Genomic DNA, 27,780 nt, shown 5'->3' on the forward strand with positions numbered 1-27,780 from the left:
CTGTTAAAGTAAGCAGCTAGGAAAAGGACGATGCTCTTTTGCTGACTAGTCATCCCAGGAGCCCCGTCTACACCCAAATATGAACCGGAAAGAAAACGTTCGTTTGATACTGCATCTCACTGTGCTGCCCAGGCTGCCTTCAAACTTGTGACTCTTCTGCCTCAGCCTCCTGAGAAGCCGGAAGACCTGCACTACTGTGCACAGCGAGAAGAACATGTTGATCATGCTACAACAGGGTATTCACACTAAAAGTGACCACAAGTCCTGAGACCCAGAAAGACAGTTGAAGAGAAGCCAGAGTTCACAACTAGCAAAGAGAGCCTTGACAGAAAGGTTCCACACCATTCTAAAATCTCATTTGACTACACAAATAAATTCCCTTGAAAAAGACTTTCTAATCAAAGGTGTGAGAGTCTCGGTATTTGAAAGGAAGTCCAGGTTAGAATGACTCCTTGGGTTAGGGTACTGGTTCCTCCCCAAGGGCCCAATTAGACACAGCCATATCTGGGAGGCTTTTGAGCCAGAACAGGCTGGGACAGTAATAGTGTTGAGACAAGGCCAGGTTACAGGAGCCCAGACCATGGATCCCAGCAGAGACCACAGCAGTGAGACACAGGAGCCCAGACCACGGATCCCAGCAGAGACCACAGCAGTGAGACACAGCCTGAGTTACAGGAGTCCAGACCATAGACCCCAGCAGAGACCACAGCAGTGAGATACAGCCTGAGTTACAGGAGTCCAGACCACAGATCCCGGCAGAAATCATCCAAAACAAGGTCCCAGAGTCCTCACACTTTTTGCTATTGGGTCATTTTATATATTCCAGCTGTGACTGGCCAGGGACAAACTGTAATATCAACACTTCACTTAGTATGGCTGCTGGGTCATCTTAATCTTCAAGTAGCTAAAAATACAATGCCTTTCAGTCTTCAGCAAATTCAGACTTGATGTTTCCAGTAAAGAGAGAGAAGTAAAAGAGATTAAATATGTAAACTACTTAAGGTGCTTGTGAAGAAAGGGACAAAGGATGGCATCTCATTAAATGAGAAAGAGGTGATTTTAAAAGCACGAAAACAAACAGTATGTACTATTACAATGTTCTTTAAGCCAGAGTATTCAAAAAGCCCAACGTTGTTAATTGAAACTCAGTCTCTCTAGCCCTCAATATAAAGTAGTAAAGGAAATATTATTTGTCAGTGGTATTATAAATTTTATTTTCTTAAATAAGACATTTTAGGGGTTAGGGATGTAGCTCAGTTGGTAGAGTATGTGAATAGCCCGCAGAGAGTTCTGGGTTTGGTCCCCAGCACATAAACCAACTATGGTGGCACATGCCTGTAATCTCAACACTAATGAGGCGGAGGCAGGAAGCATCAGAAGTTCAAGAGGAGCTTTGGTTACCAATAAGATTGAGGCTAGCTGGGGATAGATGAGATCCTCCAGGTCTCAAAAAGAATATGGACAGAGGGACTTTGGATGAAAAGGAAGTGAGAGGAAGAGGACACCAATGGGCAAAGCAGCTACAACGCATTATAACTATGTGGGCAGAGAGATGGCCCAGTGGTTAACAATGTGTAGTACGCTTCTAGAGGACCCAAGTTCAATGCCAGCACATGCAGGGCAGCTCGTATTATATACACACATGAAATTATCAAGGAATAAATGCATTTGAAAATAATACAGGGCCATTGTAGATGCTTTGAAAAAAAAAAGTACCAGATAATCTCAAGTAACCAAAGAAAAGAGAAATTGGGGGGCTGGGGATGCAGTTCAGGAGTAAAATACTTGCCTGACATTCAAGAGGCCCTGTGTTGATCTTTAATACCACACAAGTCATAAATACTAAAGGATTATCAACTACATCTTCAATGACCTGTCAATCATCACAGACATGCCCACAATACCTTTGTCTTACTCAAATCATCTGTAGCTACAAAAGCCTTGTCAGGTTAAACACACTTAGGAAAAGAAAAGGATCGAGGAAGAAAAAATAACCAGTTGTGTATTAAATTGTGTGACTCATGTAATTTGAACATGGGAGGAAAAAAAGTTGAAAACAGTATTTTCCCTAGAACATTATTCTCCATATATGATATATCTACGAAGAGTCCTATGATAAAAAATCATAGAAAAGTATGAAAATGTCACAATGAAATTATTATATGTTATATGCTAATTTAAAAACTTAATTTATAATAGGAAAATTATTTGTGTGAAAACGTGCCTCTTTTTTGGATCTTCAAAATGAAGGTTAGCATGAGAAAGGTCCTAATATGTCCTAGATAAACTATTTACCTAACTTCTTTGAACAAGCATTTTCAAACTTTTTTTGATGCACAAACAGATTTTTAAACATAAGATAAATTTTAAACAAGTCCCTAGAGACTCAGGTTTTATGGAGCACACTTTGGGATATGGTAGATTAGAGGAACTAACAATAGTAACACCCTGGACAGGACAGACCTGCCTTCCCAGAGTCCTCCTCCTGCTTAAAAACTGAAAAACCAACAAATTTACCCCTTGTCTGAAATATGTGATTCCCTTCATCACCCAAAATTCTAATTATAGCCTTTAATGAACAACTCCCAGAAAATCTCCAACACCAACCAGAGTCACAGAACCAGTGTGTTATCAGTGCTACTAAATACTGATACTGATTTGCAATTTTCAAACATTCACTCTCTCCTCTCCTCTCTCTCTCCTTCTCTCTCTCTCTCTCTCTCTACACACACACACACACACACACACACACACACACACACGCATGCATACACACATGCATACACACATGCATGCACATACACACACACACACTGGGGTTGGGGGAGACTACTGTTCTTTGAAGATATATAGTAAGAGCTGGGGAGATGGCTCAGTGGATAAAGTTCATGTTGAATGACTGTGAGGACTGAATTTTGGCTCTCACAAGGTCATGCAAAGGCTGAGCAGGTATGGCAACTGCCTGTAATCCCAGTATTTGGCAGGCAGAGACATGGGCTCCTTGGAACAAGCTGGCTAGCCAGATTAGCTGGGATTGGTGAGCTCCAGGTTTACTAAAAGACGCTGGCTCAATAAAGCAGGTGAAGAATGACTGAGGAACACAACCTGATGCCAACTATATGTGTGTGTGTGTGTGTGTGTGTGCGCGCGCGCGCGCACGCGCGCGCACGCTTGCACACCAGAAAAAGGTCTGTCAGTAGGCATGTGAAGACCTTACATTAGCTGATTCTGGTCTATATCCTTTTCACTAGTAAAAAAGCTTTTATGAGCAGAAATGACAGAGACTACCCAGTGTTCACTGTGTGACACTGTCCAAGTCTCCAAACCCAGTGTAGAGGTTTCCAGGAGACATGACCAAGTTGTGCTAACCAATTGTTTGGGTGGGTTCAGAGTTTGATAAACAGATTGCTAGTATCAATCCATCAATCCAGTCATAGATTTTTGCTAGATGGAGTAAGAGTCAACTGACTTTTATACACTTTCTTCTTTTCTTTCCTTTCTTTCTTTCTTTCTTTTCTTTCTTTTTTTAAAGATGAGGTTTCTTTGTGTAATCTTGGCTGTCCTCAAACTTACTCTGTAGACCAGTCTGGTCTTGAACTCACAAGAGTTCACCTGCCTAGTGCTGGGATTAAAGGTATGCACCACCACTGCCTGCATACTCTTGACACTGTTCTATCATTATCATATAAAGCAGACAAAAGAGCAGGAAAATGCCTACATAAGAAGAGTGCCCATTTTTAGTGGTTTCCTTTTTCCACTGAAGGAGTCTCTCATGTGTCAGTGACCCAGGTGTGAGCTGCACAGAAGACTTGACTTTCACAGCCCATAAGCATTCATTAGCATCCCTTCTAAAAACACATTAAAATAGACAAGGTGAGCCCAGAGGTCATCATTTGCTCTGATTATACTTAGGTATTTTAGACTATTTCAGTTTTCTCTCAAAACTACCATTAAAAGGAATACAAGCAAAATGTAATAGTAATTTCCATTCCAGTTACAGTTCAAAATCTTTTCTTTATCAGAGAAAAGATACCAACAGGTAAAGTATTTCTTTCTAAGCAAGATGGAAAAATAAAACCCTGCAGTCTGTTAAGTGGACAATGAAAAGGGGACTTTAAATTTCACCTACGTGTCTTGGCTAACATCCAAACAGTGTTAGCTGTCAGATGCCTGGGTCAAATGTTTCTAATTACATATTCAACTAAGCATTTCCCTTATACATAGGTACATTAAAAGAGGGGGAAAGACAATAATCAGCTGTGGACATATGATTAGGCACAATTTAAGTGGGCCAGGTTCATCAATAATCCAGAATAACATCTGTGTTGACTAGTGAGTTCTCAAACCATCTATTCATCTGCCCTTTCCTTTATCTCTGGAATGTCCTGAAGTGCTTAAGCTGATGTTCTTATTACCACAGAACCCTCTGACCTATTTTTTTTCTTCCCTGAGACAAAGTTTCTCTGTGTAGCTTTGGAGCCTGTTCTGGAACTCACTCTGTAGATCAGGCTGGCCTCGAACTTATAGACATCTACCTGTCTCTGCTTCCCAGTACTGGGATTAAAGGCGTGAGCTACTACCCCCACTCCCGCCCCCCCCCACGGTCCCTCTGACCTTTCTTAAGATCACAGCACAAGGGAGGAAAAGTCAATTCTCAAGCTAGTACTTTTTTTTTTTTTTTTTTTTGGTTTTTTCGAGACAGGGTTTCTCTGTGTAGCTTTGCGCCTTTCCTGGAACTCACTTGGTAGCCCAGGCTGGCCTCGAACTCACAGAGATCCGCCTGCCTCTGCCTCCCGAGTGCTGGGATTAAAGGCGTGCGCCACCACCGCCCGGCTCAAGCTAGTACTTTTAAACAGAGCAATGACTCTCCAGAGGGACGATGGAGGTGGGCATAACTTTTTTTTTTTTTTTTTTTTTGAGACAGGGTTTCTTTGTATAGTCCTAGCTGTTCTGGAACTCACTCTATGCACCAGAATAGCCTCAAACTCACAGAGATCCACCTGTCTCTGCCTTCCAAGTGCTGGGATTAAAAGTGTGCATCACCACCACCACCCAACTTATAATTTTGAAATGTAGGTTTGAGCATTTAAGATTCCAGGGAAGAACTGAGTCTGAAGACTCTTTGGGTTCCAAAGGGTGAGGGATGTATTTCAATGGAAGAACCCCCATCCCTAGCACAGCACAAGAGGGACAGACAGACACATGAACAAACAGAACATTAGGCCTGAGCTGAGCAGCGCGGCTGAGGAGCCCCCAAAGCTGAGGCAGCCCTGCCCTAACTTGGGAGGTACCTTCCGGAACTCTCTGAACATCCAGTTTTCCCTGTCATAGACTAAAGGATACTGGGCCAGGCCAGGTCCAATGTTAAGTTCAGGTTTAATATACTGTATGTGTCAAAGAATACCTTCTGATATTCTAAGTAGCAAAATCTAATTTTTTTAAATTACTCAAATAAGTATCTTAACCAAGCAGAGAAGAAAAGCTGAGCAAGAGTTGTGTGGTGGACAGACAGGTAGGGCAAGGGTCAGAAGAGAGGGGTTTCCCATCTGTACTACCTCTCAATGAGCGTTCAATCAATAGATGAATCATTGATAAATATTCAGTGTTTGTCCATTGCATGTCCTATTCTGAGTACACAACAGCTCCTCTGAAAAGCACAGTCACTGCCCACATGGACTGTGTGATCTGCAACAGAGTAAATGGACTTTCAGGACCTGGTACTCAATGCCACAACGGCCTAGAAAATGTGATATGATGATCTGTGGGGGGAGCCATAAGTGCCAATGAATACATCATTCCTAAAACTACCACAATGAAGGTGAGGCCTGAAGGAAGGGTATTAGCCAGGTAATTATCCCCTAAGAGATGGGGAACAAGACCAGTTATGGCTGGCTCAGGAAAAGGAGGAAGGAAAGGAGAGCAAGCATGGTACATGAAGGGTCATTTAGGAAAGTTCAAGGTTATCGTTTGTTTGAACCTTTATCCAATAGGCAGAAGAATGTAACCAAAGGTTTAAATAGGGAAGTGATTTCTTTCCAATTATGAGCTTATGAAAATATTCCGATTGCTTTACATGGGTCAGAAGTGGTGGCGCATGACTGTAACCCCAGCACCCAGTGGAGGATACAGGCAGTGTGGACCTGCTCCCAGGAGCTGCTACACAACTGATCCTCTTATTGCACACACAAGGTTTGATGTGAAAATACCTCTGTCTGAAACCAATCTTGGTGACAGGTGCACAAGGGTACAAATATACTAAAAACATTTCAATTACATTCTTTAAATGGGGGCGTTTTAGATATACGAGTATCATAAAACAGCTCAATAAAGCTGTTATGAGTCACCTGTCCACAAAGATAGAAGATTAATGGATGAGTGAAAGGAAAGCAAAGTGTGAAAGCTACAGGACTGACTGTTTCAACGAATGTTGAATACTGACCTGTTTTAAGGGGATAGGTAAGTCAGTAATTCTCTTAAGATGGATAGAAAAAAGTTAAATCTACAAAGGTCATTTCTCTATAAATTACTCCATCTAAAATCTTAATCTTAGGAACAATAACAATAAACAAATATAGATTGTCAAGAGATGTCTTGACAAATTTCAGTGGACAGAAAGAGACACAGAATATATTGATCTCTTATGAGAGCACACACGCCCACAGACTCCCAAGGTTGCAGACACTTAATGGCCTGTGGGACCTGATGGCCAAGCGCAGCTGCTATGCAGCTGGCCCCCATTCTTCTTCTCCGGGAGTGGGCAATGCAAGGGAGAAGAGTTGCCAGCAGGAGGCAAGTGGCTTTAATGTGCCATGGTTCCATCGAGTCTACATTTACACCCTTGCGGATGGCAACAGAGATGATGGCTGACGCTATTTAAAATAGTTAGGGTTTAAAGGTAACTCCAGGCTCACAAGAGAAGGAGAGGGCAGCACCTTAGGATCTTCAATAGCAACACAAGTGGATTATGGGAACTGGAGGACACAGGTCTTGACTTTTAGCATAGTCTTCACTATGAGAACACTGTAACACCCTGTAAGAGCTGTTCAGGAAAGAAAGGGGTGCCTATGACAGACAAAGGGGTGCCTATGACAGACATTCTCTCTAAGGAAATACAAACAAATGTGCTTTATATAGTGGCAGCTCTCGAGAAAGCTCAAATTTAAAGTTTAGTAGAAATAGAAGTATGAACGAGCCTAAAACATATCTATGAAGGATGCAGCTAACAGACTCCAAATGCTAAGATAAGCATTGTGTGGTTACCCGCAAAGCAAGGACAAGAAGCCATAATAGTGAGGAGGGAGGGACTGCAATGTTTACAGGTCCACAGTAGCAAGAGCCCAACTCAAGACAGCAGTCTGCTCCCACTTCTTCCAGTGAAGGAGATGGGCTTTAGAAGAGTCAGGGCCAACAAAAGCTATGAGGATGGAGTGGGGCTCCAAGAGAAGGAAGCGCCATGGAAGGACTCAGCCACGCTCAATGATTTCTGATGACAATAAACACCCCCTCGCCTTTTCTCATTTATCATCCTCAGAGGGGAAAAAAGAAAGCTATTTTCATGCTGGTGAGAACCTAAAGTTCTCTAGGTAAACTTTAGTGCCCAGGTTTACCAGTGATGGATGGGATTGCAGCCTGAGTCAAGTGTATCAGACATCTAAATGAAGAGGCATCATGAGCAGGCAGGTTCACCAGCCACAGCAGCAGGAGTGATGAGAACCCTTCAAAAAGCACCATGTGGGAATTCAAAAAAGCTTATTGAGCATCTCAGACTGAACCAAGCAATAGTTACAGCCTGGGGGTGAGTCCGAGAGACACTGTGCCTCTCTGTGGAGCTCAGTCTTGTATGAGAATTATTGTTAGAAAAGAGGAAGTGTGGGTACTTGAAAACCAGGAATAAAGTTGAATCTTTGTCATTTTTCTGAGTCGCCATTAACTCAGAGTTTTTCAAAATTCTGAAAAAAATTAATTTTAATTAACAAACCACTACCACTTGCTCTCAAGAAGTCCATGGAATATTTACTCTACTTTGCTTAGATACACATGCTAACAAGACATCTTGCTGACTATGAAAAATCCATTACCAACTGAAATTTTCACCCCCTAAGACACTATTACTACAGATACCACATACTTGTGTCATAGGACATGGAGAAATCAAGCTGGTACTGATCTGGAAGTCTCACCCCTACTGGCTAGTTTTCATAAATTTGGAAAGGTCTATGCACGCTACCAAGGGAGAAAAGTAATCAAGAGTCTTACCCAGCTGTGGACTCTGTAAGCAACAATAACAATTAGCCTGGTAAGTTATATCACTGGTGTGACAGTGGGGTGAATGTTACGAGAGTAAACAGGCAGTTTCTGGTTCAATGTAAGGCCCACTACACAAAATGAAACTCAGAACTAGTACCATTAACTAGCTGGTTCAAAAACCCATGGCTGACGAGGTCATAGGTGCTAGCAAAGAATATAACACTAATATTCCGCTGAGTAGACATAGCAATAACTTGTTCTTAAATTCTTATCTTATACTTGCTAAAAAGTGTATCTGTCAGTCCTCATCAGAGAAGCTTCTTTTTGCAATAGATGGCAATTAACACAGAGCGCCATAACTGTTGGGCATGCAGAGACTGTGAGACTGTGTAGGGCTCAGCTCTAAGTGGGACATCCGTATCACACTCCAAACCCAAAGCTTAGGGATCATCACAGAAGAGGGACAGAAAGATACTGTCAGAGGGAGTGAATCTGCAGTGAAACAGTATTTACTGAGCATGACACATGAGCTCACAGAGGCTATGACTACATGTACAAAAGATCAGGCCAACCAAAACCCCACCATGGATGGGAAGAGCGTATGGAGTCACACCCCTAACAAAGGAGCTATGGACAACTGACGCCTGCTGGGGGGGGGCACACCAGTTTTCCTCGGGGAGATGGTCTCTGAAAGGCTGTCCATGCTCTAGTAGATGGTTCTACATCCATGCACCTCTAGGCAGCACTAAGTGAACTCAATGAATTTAAAAACAGCACATGAAGTTGAGAGGGGAAAATTCTGGAAGGGACTAGGGGAGCAATCGGAGGGACAGGAGTGGAAGGTGGCTTTGATAAAATATATATATATATATAATATATATATAAAATATATATAATGCACTTAAGTTAAAATGTATTAGGTAACATTATAGCTGTAACATTTAAAATAAAAATTCATATGAAATTATTTTACTCAGCTACTTTCTCTTAGAAGTCTCTTTAAAGGCACTGGTACAGCTTGGGGCCTCGACACAGCTAATACAACTTAATCCGAAGATGAACAGAGTTACGGAGCACAGGATTCCAAATATCTCAGAAACTATTCAAAATTTAAAGTTTTTGGTAAAAATAAAAAAAATAAATTAACAAAGAAACCACTGCCACCTACTCTCAAGGAACCATAGAATATTTATTCTAAGTGCTGGCTTTTGTAATTTGATCAGAACACGTGTTAACAAAGTACAATCTTGCTGAACATGAAAAATGCATCATCACCAACAGAAATTTCCACTGAGATGCTAAGAACATTGTCTGTCACACACAACTAATCAAAGAGGACCACAGAGGGTGTGGTAAAGCTCCGTGACAGGAGGCTGCTTCATTCATTCTAATCCAGTCAGGGCCTCAAGATATCCTCCATTCAGAAGCAAGAACAGCCACTGTGCCAATCATGGCAGAAGGTCAAGACTCCTCTCGTGTTCTTCTCCTTTGTGTACTTTAATCTAGGTTCTAGATTTACCCCTCCCACCCTCCGTTCTCCCGACCTTCCCGACAGTGGAGAGCTGTTCACAAAGCCAACAGAGCACACTGACTCCCTCAACCTGCCACGTCCTCTCTAGATCAAAGGAAGTTCACCCAACGCCTCCAGAGCCCCAGCAGGAGACCAAATGAGCAAATGGCAGGTAACACAGCATGCATGTGTGTGTGTGTGTACACGTGTTTCATGAGTAATAAATTATGTGAGGCTGGAGAGGAGACTGAAGGGAATAGTATTAGGTTCCTGTGATTGCTACAAGTGTGATGTTACAATTAAAAAATAAAGGTAGGTTCAAATTTTTATGTGTACTTCTGAACATGTCAACTCAAGTTTGCTTTAAGGTCAAAGAAGTGACCAGCTCTCAATCTTTGTTAGGGCATTGCTACTAGTTTGGTACGCTAAATTCTGCAGATTTCTTTTCCTCACCTGGGAGAAAAAGAAGCAAGGCAGGAGGAGGTTCACCCACCCTTCAACACTAAGGATCCTCTCTTCTTCAGGCAAGCTCTATGGACTCACAGCCTAATGCTGTGCAAGATGCAGCTGCTGTCTTCCGATCACAAAATACTGCACGACACAAACTTCATTTCTTCCCCACAGCAATTCTATTTTGAACGGTTGCTTACCCGTTTGTCAATGTCATTGTGTTGAAGCTGCACAAAACGCGCACTGATGGCTGCAATGTAGCTCTGCTGATTGGAGAACGCAACACGCCCAGCACCTTTGGGGTACTTCAGCTCTGGATCTGTATCGATGCCAGCATAGCAAACACCACCGTACAAACGGTCCATTATCATTGCCAGTTCAACTGCAAGAAAATAAACACGACTATGTATAACTATGTGGAACAACTCACCCAGGAAAAGGAGGATCATGCAGTCTAATTATGAAAAGAAAACCCACACGAGGGCTTATGAAGAACGTCCTTATCAGCCTTACAACTCCAGCAGAAGAGCTACTCATTGGATGTTTTAAAATAAAATACAAAATAACTTACATGTATTTACACAGGGGGTTATGCAGTCATAACTAAAGCGGCCATATAAAAGGAACACTATCAGTAATCTGTCCTGATTGTTTAAATGTTTAAAACCTTAGCCCACTGGCCTGGGCCTGGGTAGGTAAAGCAATTCATGGTGGCCTAACAAGTTAAAGAGAAACATCTACTTACAGAGCTTGAGACTGAATGAAACTTCTAATGCCTCCCTGCCTCATTAGAGCTCAGCTGGAATCCAGTCCTTATTCTATCTAGAGACAATGTGTTTACAGATATAAAGTTTACAAATGTAAATCCTGGCACTGACAAAAAATGATAATGAAGAGTAGATTCTATTCCAACTGAGAAACAGCATCTCATCTTGAATTCTAAATAATAAAACTAGTTAATAATAACAGCAATGAATAGCCAGAAACTGTTTCTAAGCTGTGAAAACACGCACCCTGCATCTTGTCATAGGTCTAAGCTAATGGTCTGTGCCTTGATTTGGTATATTTACAAAATGCTTACAGAGAAGTTATTTGGGGATTGGACCATTCCAAAGGTCTGATATTAAAAACTTATGCCCACTGTCAGTTGGGTACCCTGGAGAGACATGTGGCACTTACCTGTGCTGGCAACTGCCTGAAGGTAATTGTTTACTTGAAAGCACCATCTCCGCCCATGGCCATTCCTTTCAGGCCACCGCTAAATCCAAAGACTCAGGCCTACCCCTCGAAGTGACCTAAACACCCATTTTCTTTCAAAACCTACATATGGCATTTAGAAAGAAGAAAACAGGGAAAACAGACAGTGACCAGAGCCAATGCAGCAAACAGCGCCACCCTCTGGTGGGGACAGGCAAGGGTTCTGCAGGGCTCAATGGTGTGTTAGGATAACCCTCAAGTTCTACAGATAGATGTAAAGCCTGGCATAATGAAATTGCAAAGGCAATAAGAAAAACTGTCACCATGTCAGAAAGGCTATTTTTGCACTTCAAAATTTCTTTTTATACTAGACTGCCTAATATTGATTTTTTTTTTCTAAATGCCCATTTAAAAAAAAAAAAATAGGAAGAATGACCTACAACAAAGTAGTAGGTTTCAAGTGAGGAAATAAACTAGCAAGCAGCAGCCAGCCATCCCAAATGTCCTATTATGGTCAGGATTCCTGCGTCCCAACAGCCGGACACCACTGGTTAAAGCTAAGTGGACTGTGCGCGGCTTCCAGGCAGCACCTTCATACCATTCCCTTGCATGATGCAACAAGAACTGCATTTGTACCCGGATGTCAGAGGTCCCTGGTTCCTCTGATGACGTAACCTTTTCCTCATGGACAATGTTACTCTCCACAGAAAGCAGGGGACTCAAGGGAGGATTGCAAAACACAGCCATTAATGAATTTCTCTTAGTGAGATAAGTAATCTCAGGGCTCAGGAAACTAGACACTAATTTTCCAAAGACCAGGTTTGCTCTGGAATGGAAAAGAAAGAAAACGCTCCCTAGGCCTGGTGAATGGCCAGGAAAGGAACGCTGGCAAGGAATCAAATGACACTGTCGTCCATAATGAGGACTCCAAAAGGAATTACAAAGGAAGTAGTGGGTGTAAGCTGGGAGCTCTGGTCAAAGAGGACCTAGAGGGTTAGCACATGCTTTTCTTTCTTCTGTTTTCCTTTCTTTTCGAGACCACAGCAGTCTCCAGAGGAGTTTTGGGGATCCCCTGATTCCAGAGGGCTCTTCCCATAAGCATCAACATTCCATTACATTGTGATTCTCTTGCTGAAAAAGCATCTTCATGTGCCAAAGACTAGATCATGGCTGACATTACTGGCAGTTAACTACTTCTGGTAAGAAGCAGAAACTGTCACCCTATTATACTTTTATAAAAATCATGTAATTTCCAGAGCCAGGTGGTGGTGGCACATGCCTTTAATCCCAGCACTCGGGAGGCAGAGGCAGGCGGATGTCTGTGAGTTCAAGGCCAGCCTGGTCTACAGAGTGAGTTCCAGAAAAGGCTCAAAGCCTCACAGGGAAACTCTGTCTTGAAAAATAAAAATAAATAAAAAATTTAAAAAAATTCCATTCATGAGCTATCTAGTCATTTTTGCATGTATGTACATGTGTGCACGTTCATGAGTATAGGGAGAGCACATGTATGTTCATGTGTGTGTAAGACCAGAGGTCAACCTGGGGTGTTATTCTTCAAGAGCTGTCTACCTTGGTTTTGATACAGGGTCTCTTGCTGGGCCCTGCAGCTTGCCTGTTAGGCTAGGCTGGCCGGCCAATGAGCCTCAGAGGCCCTCCTGCCTCTGCCTCCTCAGCACTGAGGTTATAAGCGTCCTCTACTGCGCCTGGGCTTACCTATGGGCTTCTGGGGATACCCAGTCCTGTGGTATTTTCTTGGTGATCAAAAAGTCTCCACGTAATTGAGCAACCATGTTTTGCTCAAGTGAAAGGCAGTTTGTTGAAAGGGTAGGAAAAACCAAAATGGCTAAGGGAATAGTGTTTGCTTTCAAGGAAACTGACAAATGTTCAATCTCTGTAATCCATAGGGGTTTTTTTTTGGGGGGGGGCGAGGAGAGGGTTAAAATTCTTTGTCTCACGTAGCTCAGGCTGGCTTCAAACTCTGTGTAGCTAAGGATGACCTTGAATTCCTTGTCCTGCTTCCACCTCTTAAGTCCTGGGGTCACAGGCCTGCGCCCCCGCACCTGGCGTTGGTGGTACTGACACTGGACTCGGGTCCTTGTGCATGCTAGGAAAGTGTTTTGCCAACTGAGCCACACCTCAGCCTCCCAAACCTAGATGTTAAGTCTATGTTATGATCACCTTTGGAGACAAAATAAAGAGCAATAGAACAACTGTTTGTAGTTGACCATTTCCTCAACCCCAAAGTCTTCCTGTGGTGTACTTCCTGAACTCATACTATGCGAAAACACCAGAGTGATGTCCCTTAAGTACCAACCAGGGTTTCCAATATTGAGAAAAGTAGTCACCTTTCATAAGTAATCCTTTTTCAATAATTTTAATGCTATAAAGACAGCAGTAAAAACAAACTTCATCCATCCAGTACTGGATGAGTGACTAATAGAAGCAGAGAAAAATCTCTTACAAATTTCTAATCTGAGATTTCCCCAATTTTTAGTATTTACTTTTTTATTTGTGTGTGTTCAGATGTCTGCAGAGGCTGGAAAAAGGTATTAGAACCCTTGGAACTGAAGTTAATAAGCATTTGTGAACCACCCAATGTGGGTGCTGGGATTTGAACTCTGGACCTCATAAGCAGCAAGTGTTCTTAACTGCTGAACCATCTCTCCAGCCCCAAGTTTTTCAATTTCTTAAATAGAGGATGTAAGTCTACTAGCAAATGTTGTAACATACAGCTACTTTTAGAGACTAGGTTTAGAAGTCTCTAGAATGAGTATCATTAGTGAATACAGGGAAGCCCTGTATAAGCCCTTCTTCTGAGGGGAGGAAAGTATGAAGGAGGGGGGAAGGCTACCATTTTGACTTTCTAGAAAGGAGAGAGAGAAAATCAAGACAATCAGTAACTGTCTAGACAATTAAATCTTCATGGATTCATCTATCTCTGCAGAGATGAGTCTATAACCTTGCATATGTCCTATTGAGTAAGCCAGTGAATCCTCAGTCTAAACCTCTTTCTGTGGAGAGAATGGAAGGGTAACTCCCTGGAGCATATTAAGAAACTTAAGCCAAGGAAGATGAGGGTTTGAGAACCGGGCACACAGATGGAGGAATATGGAGTCCACAGGCAACTGTGAAGAATCTACAGGGAAGTGCCTCCAGACTGTGTTCTCAGGGGTGCTGCATTTTAGACCATGTGATCTATACTTCTAAGTCACTTCATGGTCAGCTTCCCTAGTAGCAGCAAGACTCCTGTGAGTCCTGTTCCCATGCCGGCTCCTGTGCTTAGCTTCACTGTACCACCCAGCAGAGAGGGGGGCAGGGACAATGCAGCTGTGTGAGCACACAGCATTCTCGTGGATTCCATCTCGTACGGTGACCACACTTCTGAAGTCCAATCTGAATCCCAATTATGGTTTCTGGGACCTGCTTCTGATTCTGAAGTCCAATCTGAACCCCAATTATGGTTCCTGGGACCTGCTTCTGATTCTTTAGAGATAAAGAGAAAATCTTGATGATTTCCCCAATCTATTCTTCCTCAGGTCCTGTACCTCATTTAATTGCTTTTTAAAGCTAGCCTGAAGGCAATGCCTAAGTCTGGGACACTGAGAGCCAAGTAGGGTGGCAGATGAATGAGGATTCCCAAGAGAAATATCACCACACTCATCTTTACAGATTCTAAACTGTGATCTAGAAGTCCCATTTCTTCTCTCTGGAAATAAACAAAAAATAGACAGGCAAGGCATGAAGCACCTCAGGATGACAAAGAAAGATGAACTTCCTAGGTTTCCCACAATTGTTAAGCTGGTTCATAGGGTGCAAGAGGAGGCATGCTCACACACTTCCATTCTGTGTCAGGTGAGGCTGAGAACATTTCTAAATGGCTGGCATGAAGCACTAAGTCAGAAGGGAGCATTACTTAAGTTCATTAAATCAAACTGCTACCAAGCTGCTCTTTTACTGAGACAATATACCACATCTCCATGGGATAAGAGCTTCCATCAGTACAAGGAGCTAAAGCTGAAGCACAGAGGCTGAGGGCTTGTTGCTGTTTCCACTTACCACCCTTCTATTGGAACTCTGCCTCTTAATTTCTACAACACAAAGTCTTCTGCTCACAACCTCATGAGGGTATCACAAATACCAAACAGGAATGAACAGCTCCTAGCACACTGCTGAGGACACAGTGGCACTTGACTGTTTAGTTAGGTTTTTTTTTTTTTCCCCTCCCTGCTCGTAAATCTTTGCTTTAAATTCAGCTGGCTTGGTTTCTGCTTTGTAAACATTAATTCACCCCAGTCTAACTCTGGCTTTGTGCTGGCTCAGTATGTCACGGTTAAGGCAATGCTTGACAGCATCTACGGGCAAAGGTTTGGTTGGGAGGAGGAGGTGGAACACATACTAAACGTTAGAAAGTCCTTATCCCTACAAGCCTGCCAAACCTGGAGTTTATTTGGGTCACTTCATACTGAACTTGGAACTGGATGAGAAAGTGTCTACTACTCAGAAACTTGACATACAGAAAGTGTGGCCGTCTACCACTTCACAGGACTAAAAGGGATATGGTTACAAGACCATGGCCTAATTACAAATCAGGCTGTGCTCTCCAGTTCATGAGAACTACCAGAACGTTTGTACAAAATGTCTGAAAAAAATGATCCTGAGAAGTACTGAGATATGCATTCTCTCCGTGTGGCATATGTCATTCAGAAGTCTTTACCTCCCAGGGCTGGAACTGAAGCCCAGGGGTAAAGAACGTGCCTGGCATGCATAGCACCATGGATTAAATTTCTCACACCATAATAAATCTTTACCTTGACATAAAAGCCATCAAGAGCAACAGAGCTGGGGAGCAGGCAGAGAATGAAACTTCAGGATTAATAGGGGAAAAGGAAGGAAAGATTCAGCAGAGCAATGGTTAGGAAAGATGAAGACTCAGCAATGAGAAGCAATGGCAGGCTCTAGGAACTCAGGACCACAGTCTAGAAGATGAAACTGCTCTGCAAGGCCTGGTCTGATCAAACGCCGGAAGGAAGTCATCAAATGAAGAGCATGGGCTGAAAGCCTATTCATTTGCGAAGAAGAGATTCCCAAACTTAGTCACTTCAGCGGTCCTTAAATCAGACACCCAAACAAAAAGATGGAGTGAGAGACACTCATGCAAATGAAGTAGAAAATGAAGTAGAAACCAGACACTCCAGTCTCTACTTGGTCTCCTCATCGCTCCCATCTGACACTGATGTACTGGCAGAGGGAAGAGGTCCTAACGCCGCAGGGATACGCCATAGGCCTTTTTCTGTATGAGTGTTTAGGAAAATAGGTTGCTCACTATCACTTGGCCAAAGGTCAGCATGCAGTTGTCTCTATAACCCACAGAAAAGCAAACAGCCTAGTTCTTTCGTGGACTCTCTAAAGAATGTGCAAACTTTAGCCACATGGGGGCAGGGTGAGTCTACTTACATCCCCCCCCCCCCAAAGGAAATGGGGTGAATGGAGGGAGACATCCAGATCTTGGAAACACTAGGTTTGGGACAACCATCTTTAGTCTGTTCCTGTTACTCACAGGAGTGATGGAAAAGGAGCGGGATATGACAGCAATGTGCATTATCCACTTGGACCCACAACTGAGAGATGATAAAAGTCATCCAGATATACTTTTCATTGGGTTTCCTCACTCCTCACTCTCAGGTTAATTTCTCTAGGCCTGTGATTTCCCCTACCAACCTGAATTCTAAAAAGGAAGGTCTGACCTGGGTATGGTTTATGTCTGGCAGGAGGAGTATGAGTTTGATGACAGTTTGGGCTCCACAGTAAGACCCTGTCTCAAAAAAACAAAACAACACTTTTGTCAAAGAGTAAGAATGTTCAATTCAATAAACACCATAAGCCCAGTTAGGACAACACTTGCTTCTTTAGAGGCATTTCTTTCTTTCTTTTTTTTTTCTTTTAAGATTTATTTATTTATTATATATACAGTGTAACATCTGCATGTATCCTTGCAGGCCAGAAGAGGGCGCCAGATCTCATTACAGATGGTTGTGAGCCACCATGTGGTTGCTGGGAATTGAACTCAGGTCCTCTGGAAGAGCAGCCAGTGCTCTTAACCTCTGAGCCATCTCTCCAGCCCCTTTAGAGGCTACTCAGATGGATAGGAGCTACATTTAGAATAAATAATAGTGATAATAGTCCCTACTTCACGATGTTGAAAGTCAAACAAACATAAACCCTCCAAAGATCTACATGAACAGCACAGATGGTAAGATGCCAGCCTTCCAATCACTCTGGTGTGCTAAGTGACAGTTTCTGGCCAAGGATAAAGGGAAAGAAAATGTATCCCAGTATTCAAAGCCTTATCTACTGTGTGAAGACCAAGGAAGGCCCTGCCCTGAGACTGGAGCTGGCTCAGCGGTTTAGACGCTTACTGCGTCTGCAGAGGACCCAGGGCTGCTTCCCAGCACCCACAGCATATGGCTGGCTCATAACCACCTGGAACTCCAGCTCCGGGTATCCTAAGCCCTCTGGCCTCCACAGGCATTGGTATGCATGTGATGCACATGAACTCTTGCAGGCGTACATAAATTAAAAAATCGTTTTAAAAAATGTTCTATAATATTTCAAGGCCAAATTTCAGAATCATGTTAAAGAATGTAATTTAGTCTTCAACTACCAATACATTTCTTGTGTTCTGTTCTGAAAGCTTTGGTTTTCCATATAAAACCATCTGTTTAACATGATAATGGGATATTCACTCAGTTCAGTATGGCACGGCCCTGCTTATTTGTTGTTTTTGTTTTTTTTTCCGAGACAGGGTTTCTCTGTGTAGCTTTGGAGCCTGTCCTGGAACTCACTTTGTAGACCAGGCTGGCCTCGAACTAACAGAGATCCATTTGCCTCGGCCTTCCCTTGCTTATTTAATAGTGGGCTTCCTAACCACCTAGCACCAGCTGCATTCTAGAAATCCTGGCAAGTAAGCTGGAAGTAACACTTCCTGTAAGCTACCTGACTAGGTCTCGACTGCCAAGACAAACCAATTTTAAGACAAAAACAGCTTAAAAAACTTAAAAAAGAAATCCAAGACGTATTAGGTATATTCTTTAAGTAAAGAACACACATCCTATTTCTGATTGGATAACTGAATATAATTCTTTTTTAAAACACTTACTTTCACTTTTTTGAGACAAGATCTTATGTAATGCAGGCTTGCCTTGAACTCACTAAGGATCCACCTGCATCCTTCTTCCATGTACAGGGATTACAGTCGTGTGCCCATGCCCAGCTTTATAACCTAGTATCATTTTTGTCTGATTCTAGAACTTGCAACATCTTCCTGAAGCTGAACATTGGGTACAATGTAGCTTATTAACTACAGTTCCTGTGACTTAAAAGAAGACCTGACAATTTAAAAATCAGTTTTATTATTGTATGATTGTGGGGACTTTTTGTTGTTGTTGAGACAGGGTCTTACTGTGTAGTTCTGCCTGACCTGGAACTCAAGAGATCCACCTTTCTCTGCATGGGTTTACAGGTATGTGCCACCATGTCCACCTTCAGGACTTTTAAAGGTTCCCATATAGGAAGAGTGGCGGGGGGCCAAACATAAAAACAACTTCCATTGCATTATGTAGTTAGTTGCAAGGTATAGCAGTGACTATCCAACTGTAAAATCCGTGCGCAGTGGAAACTCTCAATGAGTTTCTTCTTCTCCAGCCTTGCACATTGACAGAAGTGTCTGTCTACAGCACCCCACTCACACTGCCTGTTCCTAAACACACATATCATTTCAAAGCAAAATGCTACATCTGTTCTAGTTTCCATCTGTTCCCAATGAGTTGGCCCTTCCTAGATTTTATCAAGTGATTTCTTTTGGCACGGTTTTTCATTAGAAGGTGAGAAGGACCCAGAGATCTCTGAATTCTAGACACATCATAAAATTACCACAATCACAATATTTTTAAAGTTCTTCAAAATAGAATTATGATTATACTCCATTTGTTTTTTGAGACAGGGGTTCACTATGTAAGTTGGCCCAAACCTCAAGACCCTCCTACTTCAACCTGTCAGGGCTAGAGTTACAAGTGTGAGCCATCAAACTTATGAGTATATCTTTATAGAGTTCTAAAGTGCGCACGTGCGCGCGTGCATGTGTGTGTGTGTGTGTGTGTGTGCGCGCGTGTGCGTGTAAACTGGATTTAGAATTCAAATAATGTTGAGTCGCCTTCAGAATTTTCCTGTGTAGCCGAGGCTGGCCTTGTATTCACTCAGTAAGTAGTAGCTCAGGTAAGACTCAGACTTGAAATCATCATATGTCAGCCTCCGGAGTGCTCAGCTTACAGGCGAGTGTCACTGCTCCTGGCTTGTCTCGGGTTTAATGTTGAGGCATCAGTTCAACACGACTTCAAGTCTCTAGTTCATAATGATTTGGCTTACCCTCGGCAGCACGGTAGTTTCATCCTTGGAAACAAATTAAAACAACAGCAAAAACAAACAACAGCAAAAACAGAGGTAGGCCAGGTGGTACAGGCCTGCACTCTCAGATACCTGACAGGTTGAGGCAGGGGGATTCTAAGACCTGCCTGGTCTAGACAGTGAGTCCCAGGCCAGCCTGGCAACTTTGTGAGACTGTCTCAAAATAAAAGTAGAAGGCAGGCTGAGGATATGAGTACTTGTCTAGAGTGTGTGAGATCCTGGGTTCAAGCCCCAGTACCACACCAAAAATCCACCACAGAACAGGGGGCTTTTATAAAGTCATAATTTTAAAAAGTGCCTCGACATATAATTCATTTCTGGAAATCGTAAGAACTAATCACATCCTGCCTGGCTGGGGGAGGCCAGGGGTCTAGTTTGATTCCCAGATACTGGGCAGATACTGGGCAGACTTCTGATGGGCTAACTCTGCAACACTAACTTGCATGAGCACGCACACTGCCACATATTATTTTAAATGTGTGGGTAGATAGGAAAGAACTAAATAGAGCTCATCCTTTCCACAAAATTGGTTTAATCAAATTGACTCTCGCACCAAAAGAATATACAGCATTTTGGGGGAAATTCTTAACCATAAAAAAAGTCAGCTCAGTGAAAACAACATGGCAGACTTCGTTTGGAGGCCGACTGGAAACCCAGACAGAGATAAGGCATTGGGGATTTTGTTGTCACCGCTTTTTTTGTAGTGACACTGTTTCCACTCACCAGCTCGAAGGGGTCGTGGAACTCCCCCAACAAAGATAGTTTTTCTGGGGTCCAAAGGCTGAGAACCATCCATTACAAAGTCACTGTCACTTAGGTTCCACGGTCGAATTTGCACCTGAAAAAAAGTTGTTTACTTGGTCCTTACTTCATTTCCATCAACCCCAAATGAGAATAAGATGACTCAAGACAAACCCAATGTTTGTGCATTTTACAACATCCAAGTCCCAAACCCAATCAAGTTAATTACTAAATCCGATCTGCAGTAAGTGCCTCTCAGTCTTGGGGAGGCCACTCAACAGAAACCACCTGTTGTCATTTAAAGGCCGTCTCCGACAGATTCTGGGGTTTGAACCCAGTTCATTTGAACACATCACAGACTGTTGGGAGTCTGTCACAGTATACCACTTGGTTTTTGTAGTGAATCCATCTAAAGGGAACAGAAACATTAGGAAGATTTTCTAAGAATTACCTATTTGCCTGGATTTTTAATTCTCATCACTGCCCCAAGTTAAAATATTTACCTTTCATAAACAATATGACTTAACATAGAGTAACACTCAAGTTAGCAAACAATCACAGAGGTATCGAATACTGACACTTAGAGAGCAGTGTCTAATTAAACTGATTTTCCTACACAAGGTTGATTAAACAAAGGCAAATTTTGTGTGCGTGTGCGGGCATGCATGAGAGAAAGACAGACACACAGACAAAGACAGAGGCAGAGACGGGGCAGGCAGGGGAGGAGAGCCATGCTTGCTGCATGAGTTGGCTCCCTTCCTTTGCGGGGCAGGTTCTGGGCCTTCAGCTGAGGTCAGCAGGCGCGGCACCAAGCGCCTCTAACTGCTGTGCCATCTCACCAGCCCATACAACCTAAAGAATATACAAAGAAACCTTTACGGCTTACCTCCTTCTCTGAAAACATGAGAGTATGCATGTTTGTGTGTGACGTGTGTGGATACACGCAGAGGCATGTTTGCCAGATGAGTAGGGGTCGGAGGACAGTTTCTGCAGTCAGCTCTCTCCTGAGGACCCCATTCAGACCATCAGGCTTACATTTTGCGTTATCAGGCAGCAAACATCTTCACCTACTGAGCCACCTCACTGCCTGCTCACGTTTTTTATTTTTTATTCGGATTCTTAATTTTCTGCCCATAGTTTGTACTATTTTATCATGCACTAAGAAATTAAGCATCTTATCAGTTTACCCTCGAATTCTTTTTAATCACAACAGGATGGCAGGGACTAGCTTAAAACAAACGGACAAAGCAAGGCAAGGCCACCGTTCCCACCCGGAAAGGCAGGAGCAACACGGAGTCCAAAGCAACCGGTCTGGCAAGTTGGTGGCCACTGGGAACCAGCTGGGAAACGGCACCTGGTGTCTGTCCTTGAGGAATAAAAACGCCTGTCTTCTGCCCCTCCCAGATTAAGACAGGACACAGAACAGGTGGATTTCCATATTTTAGTATCCATCGAATTCATTCCCGGTCTCTGTGGCTTGGCTCGGCGTGCCGGGCACTCCCACCTTGCCAACTCTGCTTTCGTCCACTGCCAGCTCTTCTAAAACTGGTGTTGCTCCTTAGAAACAACCTGCACAATCCCTAAAACTGCTATGACGTTTACCCCAGCCTAGTTTTCTTTTGGAGAGGGGGGAGCTTTTATTACATGGGTACTCTCACTACTCAGCAAGAAACCACAAAAATTTCAATTTCTTCCTTAGACTCTGAGAACATGGACCTGTTAGCAATTCCCCTCACACCCCAGAACCTGATCCACCTTTACTGCACAGAAACAAAAAACAAAACAGCTTCTTTCCTGTTAGATGTGGTCAGCTTGGCTAAATGATTGATCCCTAAACATTCCTACAAAGGTGGTTTCATGTCTCCATGAGGGTGCATCACTAATTTTTAATTATAAACACAATAATTTCCTGATATTGGAGAGATAAAGATTCTAGTGTTGCCAGTTAAAGAAAAGGGATGCCTCTTTAGTACAGAATCCTCTCGTACCCTAACACAGCTGTTACAGCAGCTTAAGGACACCCACACTGTTGACTGACTTTGGCCAAGGTCACTAGCCCCCCAACTTCCTTCTGCTTCAGTTGCAGTCTCCACGTATTGCTCAGGCTGGTCTAAGAACTCCTGGACTCAAATAATCCTCCAGCCTCAAACCCCCTCCCGACGTAGCTGAGCTTATAGTTGTGCGCCCCGAATCCAATTGGAAACACATCACTTGGTTTCAAAATGAAAATAATTCCCATGTGGTTTCCATAGAGATCTGGTTTCATTTCATCAAAATTACAGGAAACATTACAGCTTCTGTAATTGCTGTATGCTATAGCTCTTCAAAGAAACGCTGCAGAAGGCCTGGAACCTTCCCGAGAGCGTCCATCATTGATGGTCTTCTTCCCCCCACTCCCCTCCCTTCATCATTCACACACAACCCATTCATTTGCTCTATTCTTGGCATTACAGCTTAGGTAAAACACAGGAAGAAGGCTCAGGACACAGTACTGATCAACCCTATTCATGAAACCTTGATTTCCCAGCTGCTGCCAGTAAAACAGCTGCACAGAGCTGGCACCTCCACAGAACTAAAGAAACGTTGGCACAGGCCAACGTCAGCACACTCTCCACATTAGCACAGTAATGGGACAGTGGACTAAGACTGCCCTCTCACAATGGCCGCTCTCTCTGAAACACAAGCTGTTTTCACAGACTCGTGCCTCCCTGCAAGCGGCAATGCTTCAATAAACACGGAGAGAAATGCCGAGCTTGTTTTTCTTCAGCTTCAGTTCTGAATTATGCATTCCTATGAAGGCTCTCCTGAGGACCCTGAAATCTACGTTTGGCTGAATTATGTGTCTTCTAAATTTTTATCTTCTGAATCAGTAATGTTGTACACAAACCTTGCTGGTATAAACATTTATTTATGCCACATAGTAACTTTGAACACCAGTGTTCAAGAAGTCACGAGGAATGCACCACTAATAAAACCCATAATTCTTGGTGGAAGCATGACTTCCCTTTCCAAGGCTCCCAATGTGTGTTCTATGAGAGGTAAGTACTTGGGTTGCTATGTCGGGTAACTGCTATTGGAGAAAGCTATAAATTACCTTCTCCTCGGAGTTTCAGGGCATTCATTGATGTATTTAATTAAAAACTCGAAGGAAGTCTACAGGCAAGAAATCTGCTCAACATTGTTAAACACAACATAGCAAAAAATTTTCTATGCAATTTTTTTAACATAACACTTACTAATGTTCACATATGGACAAAACTGCCCTACAGCAAAGTACACCATAAAATATTATGAATGACTAACTGGCCAGAATGTGGCAGAAACACCTGAGAGCCAGAGCCTTTTCCTTATTTCCTGTTATTGCTTTGAAAAGGTTATTTCTACAGAGATCAATTTTAAATAGTTAAAAGTAAATTTAATATAGTAAGTTAGTTAATACATTTAAGTATTAGATAAGCTGTTCAAAGAACTGAAAGTCCTGGGACTAAACTTCATTAACTATGTTAACAAATCACTTCAGTTATTTTTGCTATCAATAAAGAATAAAATACTAAATATGAATCTAAATTAAAAACTAAAATTTTATTCACATAAAACTAAAGGTGATTAATAGAAATAAGATCAGGTCAACTACTAAGAAGAACATTAAGAAATATAAATGGATCACTTCTTTGGATTGAAGGACATATGATAAATGTCACTGGCTAAAAAAGATTTCAATGAAAATTAACAAGACCTTCCCAAGTAAAATGTAAGCGTGCATTTTTGTTCTGCCTTTAATCACAGAATAAAAGAAAACACAATGGTTTTGCATACTGGCACTGCACTTGGGAGGCAAAGGCAGGCAGAGCTCTGTGAATTCAAGGCCAGCCTGGTGGTTTACATAGAGTTCCAGGACAGTCAAGGCTACATAGAGGGACCCTATGAGTGAGTGAGTGAGTGAGTGAGTGAGTGAGAGAGAGAGAGAGAGAGAGAGGAGAGAGAGAGAGAGAGAGAGGGAGGAGGCAGGGTGGGGGGGAAGGAAATATGTTTTTTGTTTTGCTTTAAACATCATTTAGCCTTCTTACAATTTTCAAATTCTCTATTTAGACTCGGCATTTTTATATTCATAGATCAATAATTTTGGGGGCACTTATTGGAACACCTTGCCCTATGTTCCATCCTTCTGGTTACCACTGTAGGTTAAAAATGCCCCCCCCCCCGCCCCCAACTCAAATATTCTATTTCAAGGTGTCTTGTTCCCATCTGCTTATTCCAAGGCAATTCTACAAGTCAACAAACACTGCAGTCTGGTGTCAGCGCAGGCACCTGAGCCAGTGTTCCCTACCCCTGCCAGCTGGCTGTTTTCTCTCTTTCCCATGAAGCTCTGCTCAGAGCTGAGACATTGTCTGCTCTAATCTCCTTTCTGAAAACCCTTCAAATTCCAATCAGACTCTTGGAGAAAAGAGCATTTTTCTGCCCCAGTCCTACAATCCTTTCATTTTACATCCAACAGGAAAATAATAGTGCAGAACCGTCCAGAATGCTCTCCCCGGCAAGTTGCAGTGTCCCAACTCATCTTCACTGCCAGGATGAGTCAGCTACGCCCAGGTCCCGACACAGAGCAGCAGCAGGCCAGTTGTAGTGATGGACTCTGACCCGTGTCAGCTGTCAGCAATGCCACTTTTAGCACCACAGCCCTCATCAAATCACCAACGTGTACCAGCAGAGGTGGAAAGTGCCAGCAGAGTTTGTATCTTCACCTCTTTCATGATGTAAGGGCTTGTTTTATTGTTAAACAGCAAAACTAACAGCCACAGAAGCAGTATTTGTGGACTGAACTTTTCAAAGCACATACATATCTGGTATTTCATTGTGAGTTAATTTTCATCTCATAGATACTAATAAACAGATCCGCCAATTTCCAGGAAGAGTTCTCATCTATTATTCTCACGTGCTCATCTCTACTGATGGTGAGGGCTGGAGACAACCCCAGTAACTCCCCAGAGTAGAAGAAAGAACAGAGCCCAATTCAATAGATGATTAGTCATTGACTTTTTTTTTTGTTGGGGGGAGAGACGGTTTAGAGACAGGGTTTCTCTGTGTAGCCCTGGCTGTCCTGAAGTTTGCTCTGTAGACCAGACTGGCCTTAAACTCACAGAGATCTGCCTGCCTCTGCCTCCCAAGTGCTGGGATTAAAGGTGTGTGCCACTGCCACCCCAGTCCTTGGCTTTGATAAGAGTTCTGTATCCTATGCAGCTCTGGGGCCATAGTTCAAAAGCTGTAACTCTAACCCTCCAGCCCAGCAGTTCTCAACTGGTGGGTCTCAAACCTTTAGGGATCAAATGGCCCTTTCACAGGGGTCACCTAAGACCATAAGAAAACACATATGTATACATCACAATTGGTAACAGTAGCAAACTTACAGTTATGAAGTAGTAACAAAATAATTTTATGTCTGGGGGTCACCACAACATGAGGAACTGTATTCAAGGGTTGCAGCATCAGGAAGGTTGAGAATAACTGCTCTAACTCATCTTCAGACAAGAGAAGGCCCCAGAGAACCTCGTCAAAAGAGTCAGAATTCTTTCTGGAGAGGTAGCTGAAAATAATACTGGGAAATTCTCTCTGGTGCTTCCAGGATGCTCCAGGTGCCCTACCAGGCTTAGTCTGGGTATAAAAGGTAAGCACTGTGACTTGTACTAATCTGTAGAGCGTACTCCACACAGTGCTTTAGAGCTTCTTAGGGACCTTCAGCTACTAATGAAGCATGGCGTTTTGTGTGCTCTTTCATAGGGGTGCTTAGTGAATAAATAGAGAATGAATAAACCACACTACAAAGTGGTTACATAATGCATACCCTTGCACTATGCTGGAGTTAGCAAAGCCATTATTAATTAAATGCTACACAGAAGACACAAGTGAACACTTTCCTGTAAAGAAAGGCTTTCCTGACTGAGTCACATCATCAGCACATTCTTCTCCATCCACAACTCCCCAACCTCAAATATTCCCTATGCTGCTTCTCTCAGAGTACCTGTGGCTCCTTAGTTCATGTACCAGTCACACATCTATTTCCCTCCATTAGGTCCTTTGAGGTTGAGCTCATTCATCTGTGTGGGTTCCAACTGCCCAGTAAAGTGTGCAGCTCTAATGAATGCTCTGTGAAGATTTGATGAGTAATGGTGCTCTTCCCTCTGCCCCCCTTAGAGAGAGAGAGAGAGAGAGAGAGAGAGAGAGAGAGAGAGAGAGAGAGAGAGACTGAGACTGACTGACTCACTGTGCAGTCAGTCCACTCTGTTCTCAAACTCAAGATCTTCTTGGTCCAGTATCCCAAGTCCTGGGATTATAGGCAGCTACCACCACACCCAGTTTATGGTGGCAATGCCCTCCACAGCTCCCAGAACATGTTACTCATTCAACTTCCGGGGGCACGGGAATCCACTGTATTGGTTACCAGTGGGTGCTGTAGGGCTTGGCCTTACTCTGTGCCCATTTCTGATGTCACTAGGTAACAGGTTAATCGTGTAATCAGACTCACCTTTAACTCCTAGCACTTTCACACACATAAATGCATCTCTTTGCTATGTATTTTCTTTTCCAGGAGCGCACAAACTTTAACATGGATTCATTTGGGGGCTAAGAAACCCTTTTAAAAACTATTTGTACCCGGCAGTGGTGGCAAATGCCTTTAACCCCAGCACTCGGGAGGCAGAGGCAGGCAGATCTCTGTGAGTTTGAGGCCAGCCTGGTCTACAGAGTGAGATCCAGGAGAGGCACCAAAACTACATGGAGAATCCTTTCTTAAAAAAAAACAAAAAAAACAATTTGTTTATTTATTCCATGTACATGAGTGTTTTTTTTTACGTGTATGTATGTGCATCACATGTATGTAGAAGGCTGCAGAGGGCAGAAGAGGGCAGGTCCCCTGGAACTGGAGTTACAGATGGTTGTGAGCTGCCATGTGGGTGCTAGGAATTGAACCTGGGTCCTCTGGAAGAGCAGCCAATCCTCTTAACCACTGAACCATCTCTCCAGTCCCTAAGTGACTTTTTAAAAGCATATGGATTCCTTGTAAACTAAAACCCACTGAGAGAAAGTAAGAGAAAATATGTGTTAGGCATTTTCTAAAGACATACTTAACCTTACTACAACCATATGCTATACAAATTATCCAAATCTGGGGGACCAAGAAT

At 42.9% G+C, this 27,780-nt stretch overlaps 1 protein-coding gene across 10 annotated transcripts in view; it reads right to left on the reverse strand.

The window, feature by feature from the left end:
* Cpeb3 (cytoplasmic polyadenylation element binding protein 3) overlaps nt 1–27,780 on the reverse strand; it is a 189,721-nt gene that overhangs the window by 13,065 nt on the left and 148,876 nt on the right. For all 10 annotated transcript variants that reach the window (XM_037206527.1, XM_028882888.2, XM_028882885.2 and 7 more), the window contains 2 exons: nt 20,588–20,702; nt 10,408–10,589 (listed from right to left, as the gene is read on the reverse strand). In XM_037206527.1, the coding sequence (XP_037062422.1) occupies nt 10,408–10,589; nt 20,588–20,702 (297 nt within the window). The remainder of the gene's footprint in view (nt 1–10,407; nt 10,590–20,587; nt 20,703–27,780) is intronic.

Source organism: Peromyscus leucopus, chromosome 1 (genome assembly GCF_004664715.2).
Source record: "Peromyscus leucopus breed LL Stock chromosome 1, UCI_PerLeu_2.1, whole genome shotgun sequence".
Classification (NCBI taxonomy): domain Eukaryota; kingdom Metazoa; phylum Chordata; class Mammalia; order Rodentia; family Cricetidae; genus Peromyscus; species Peromyscus leucopus.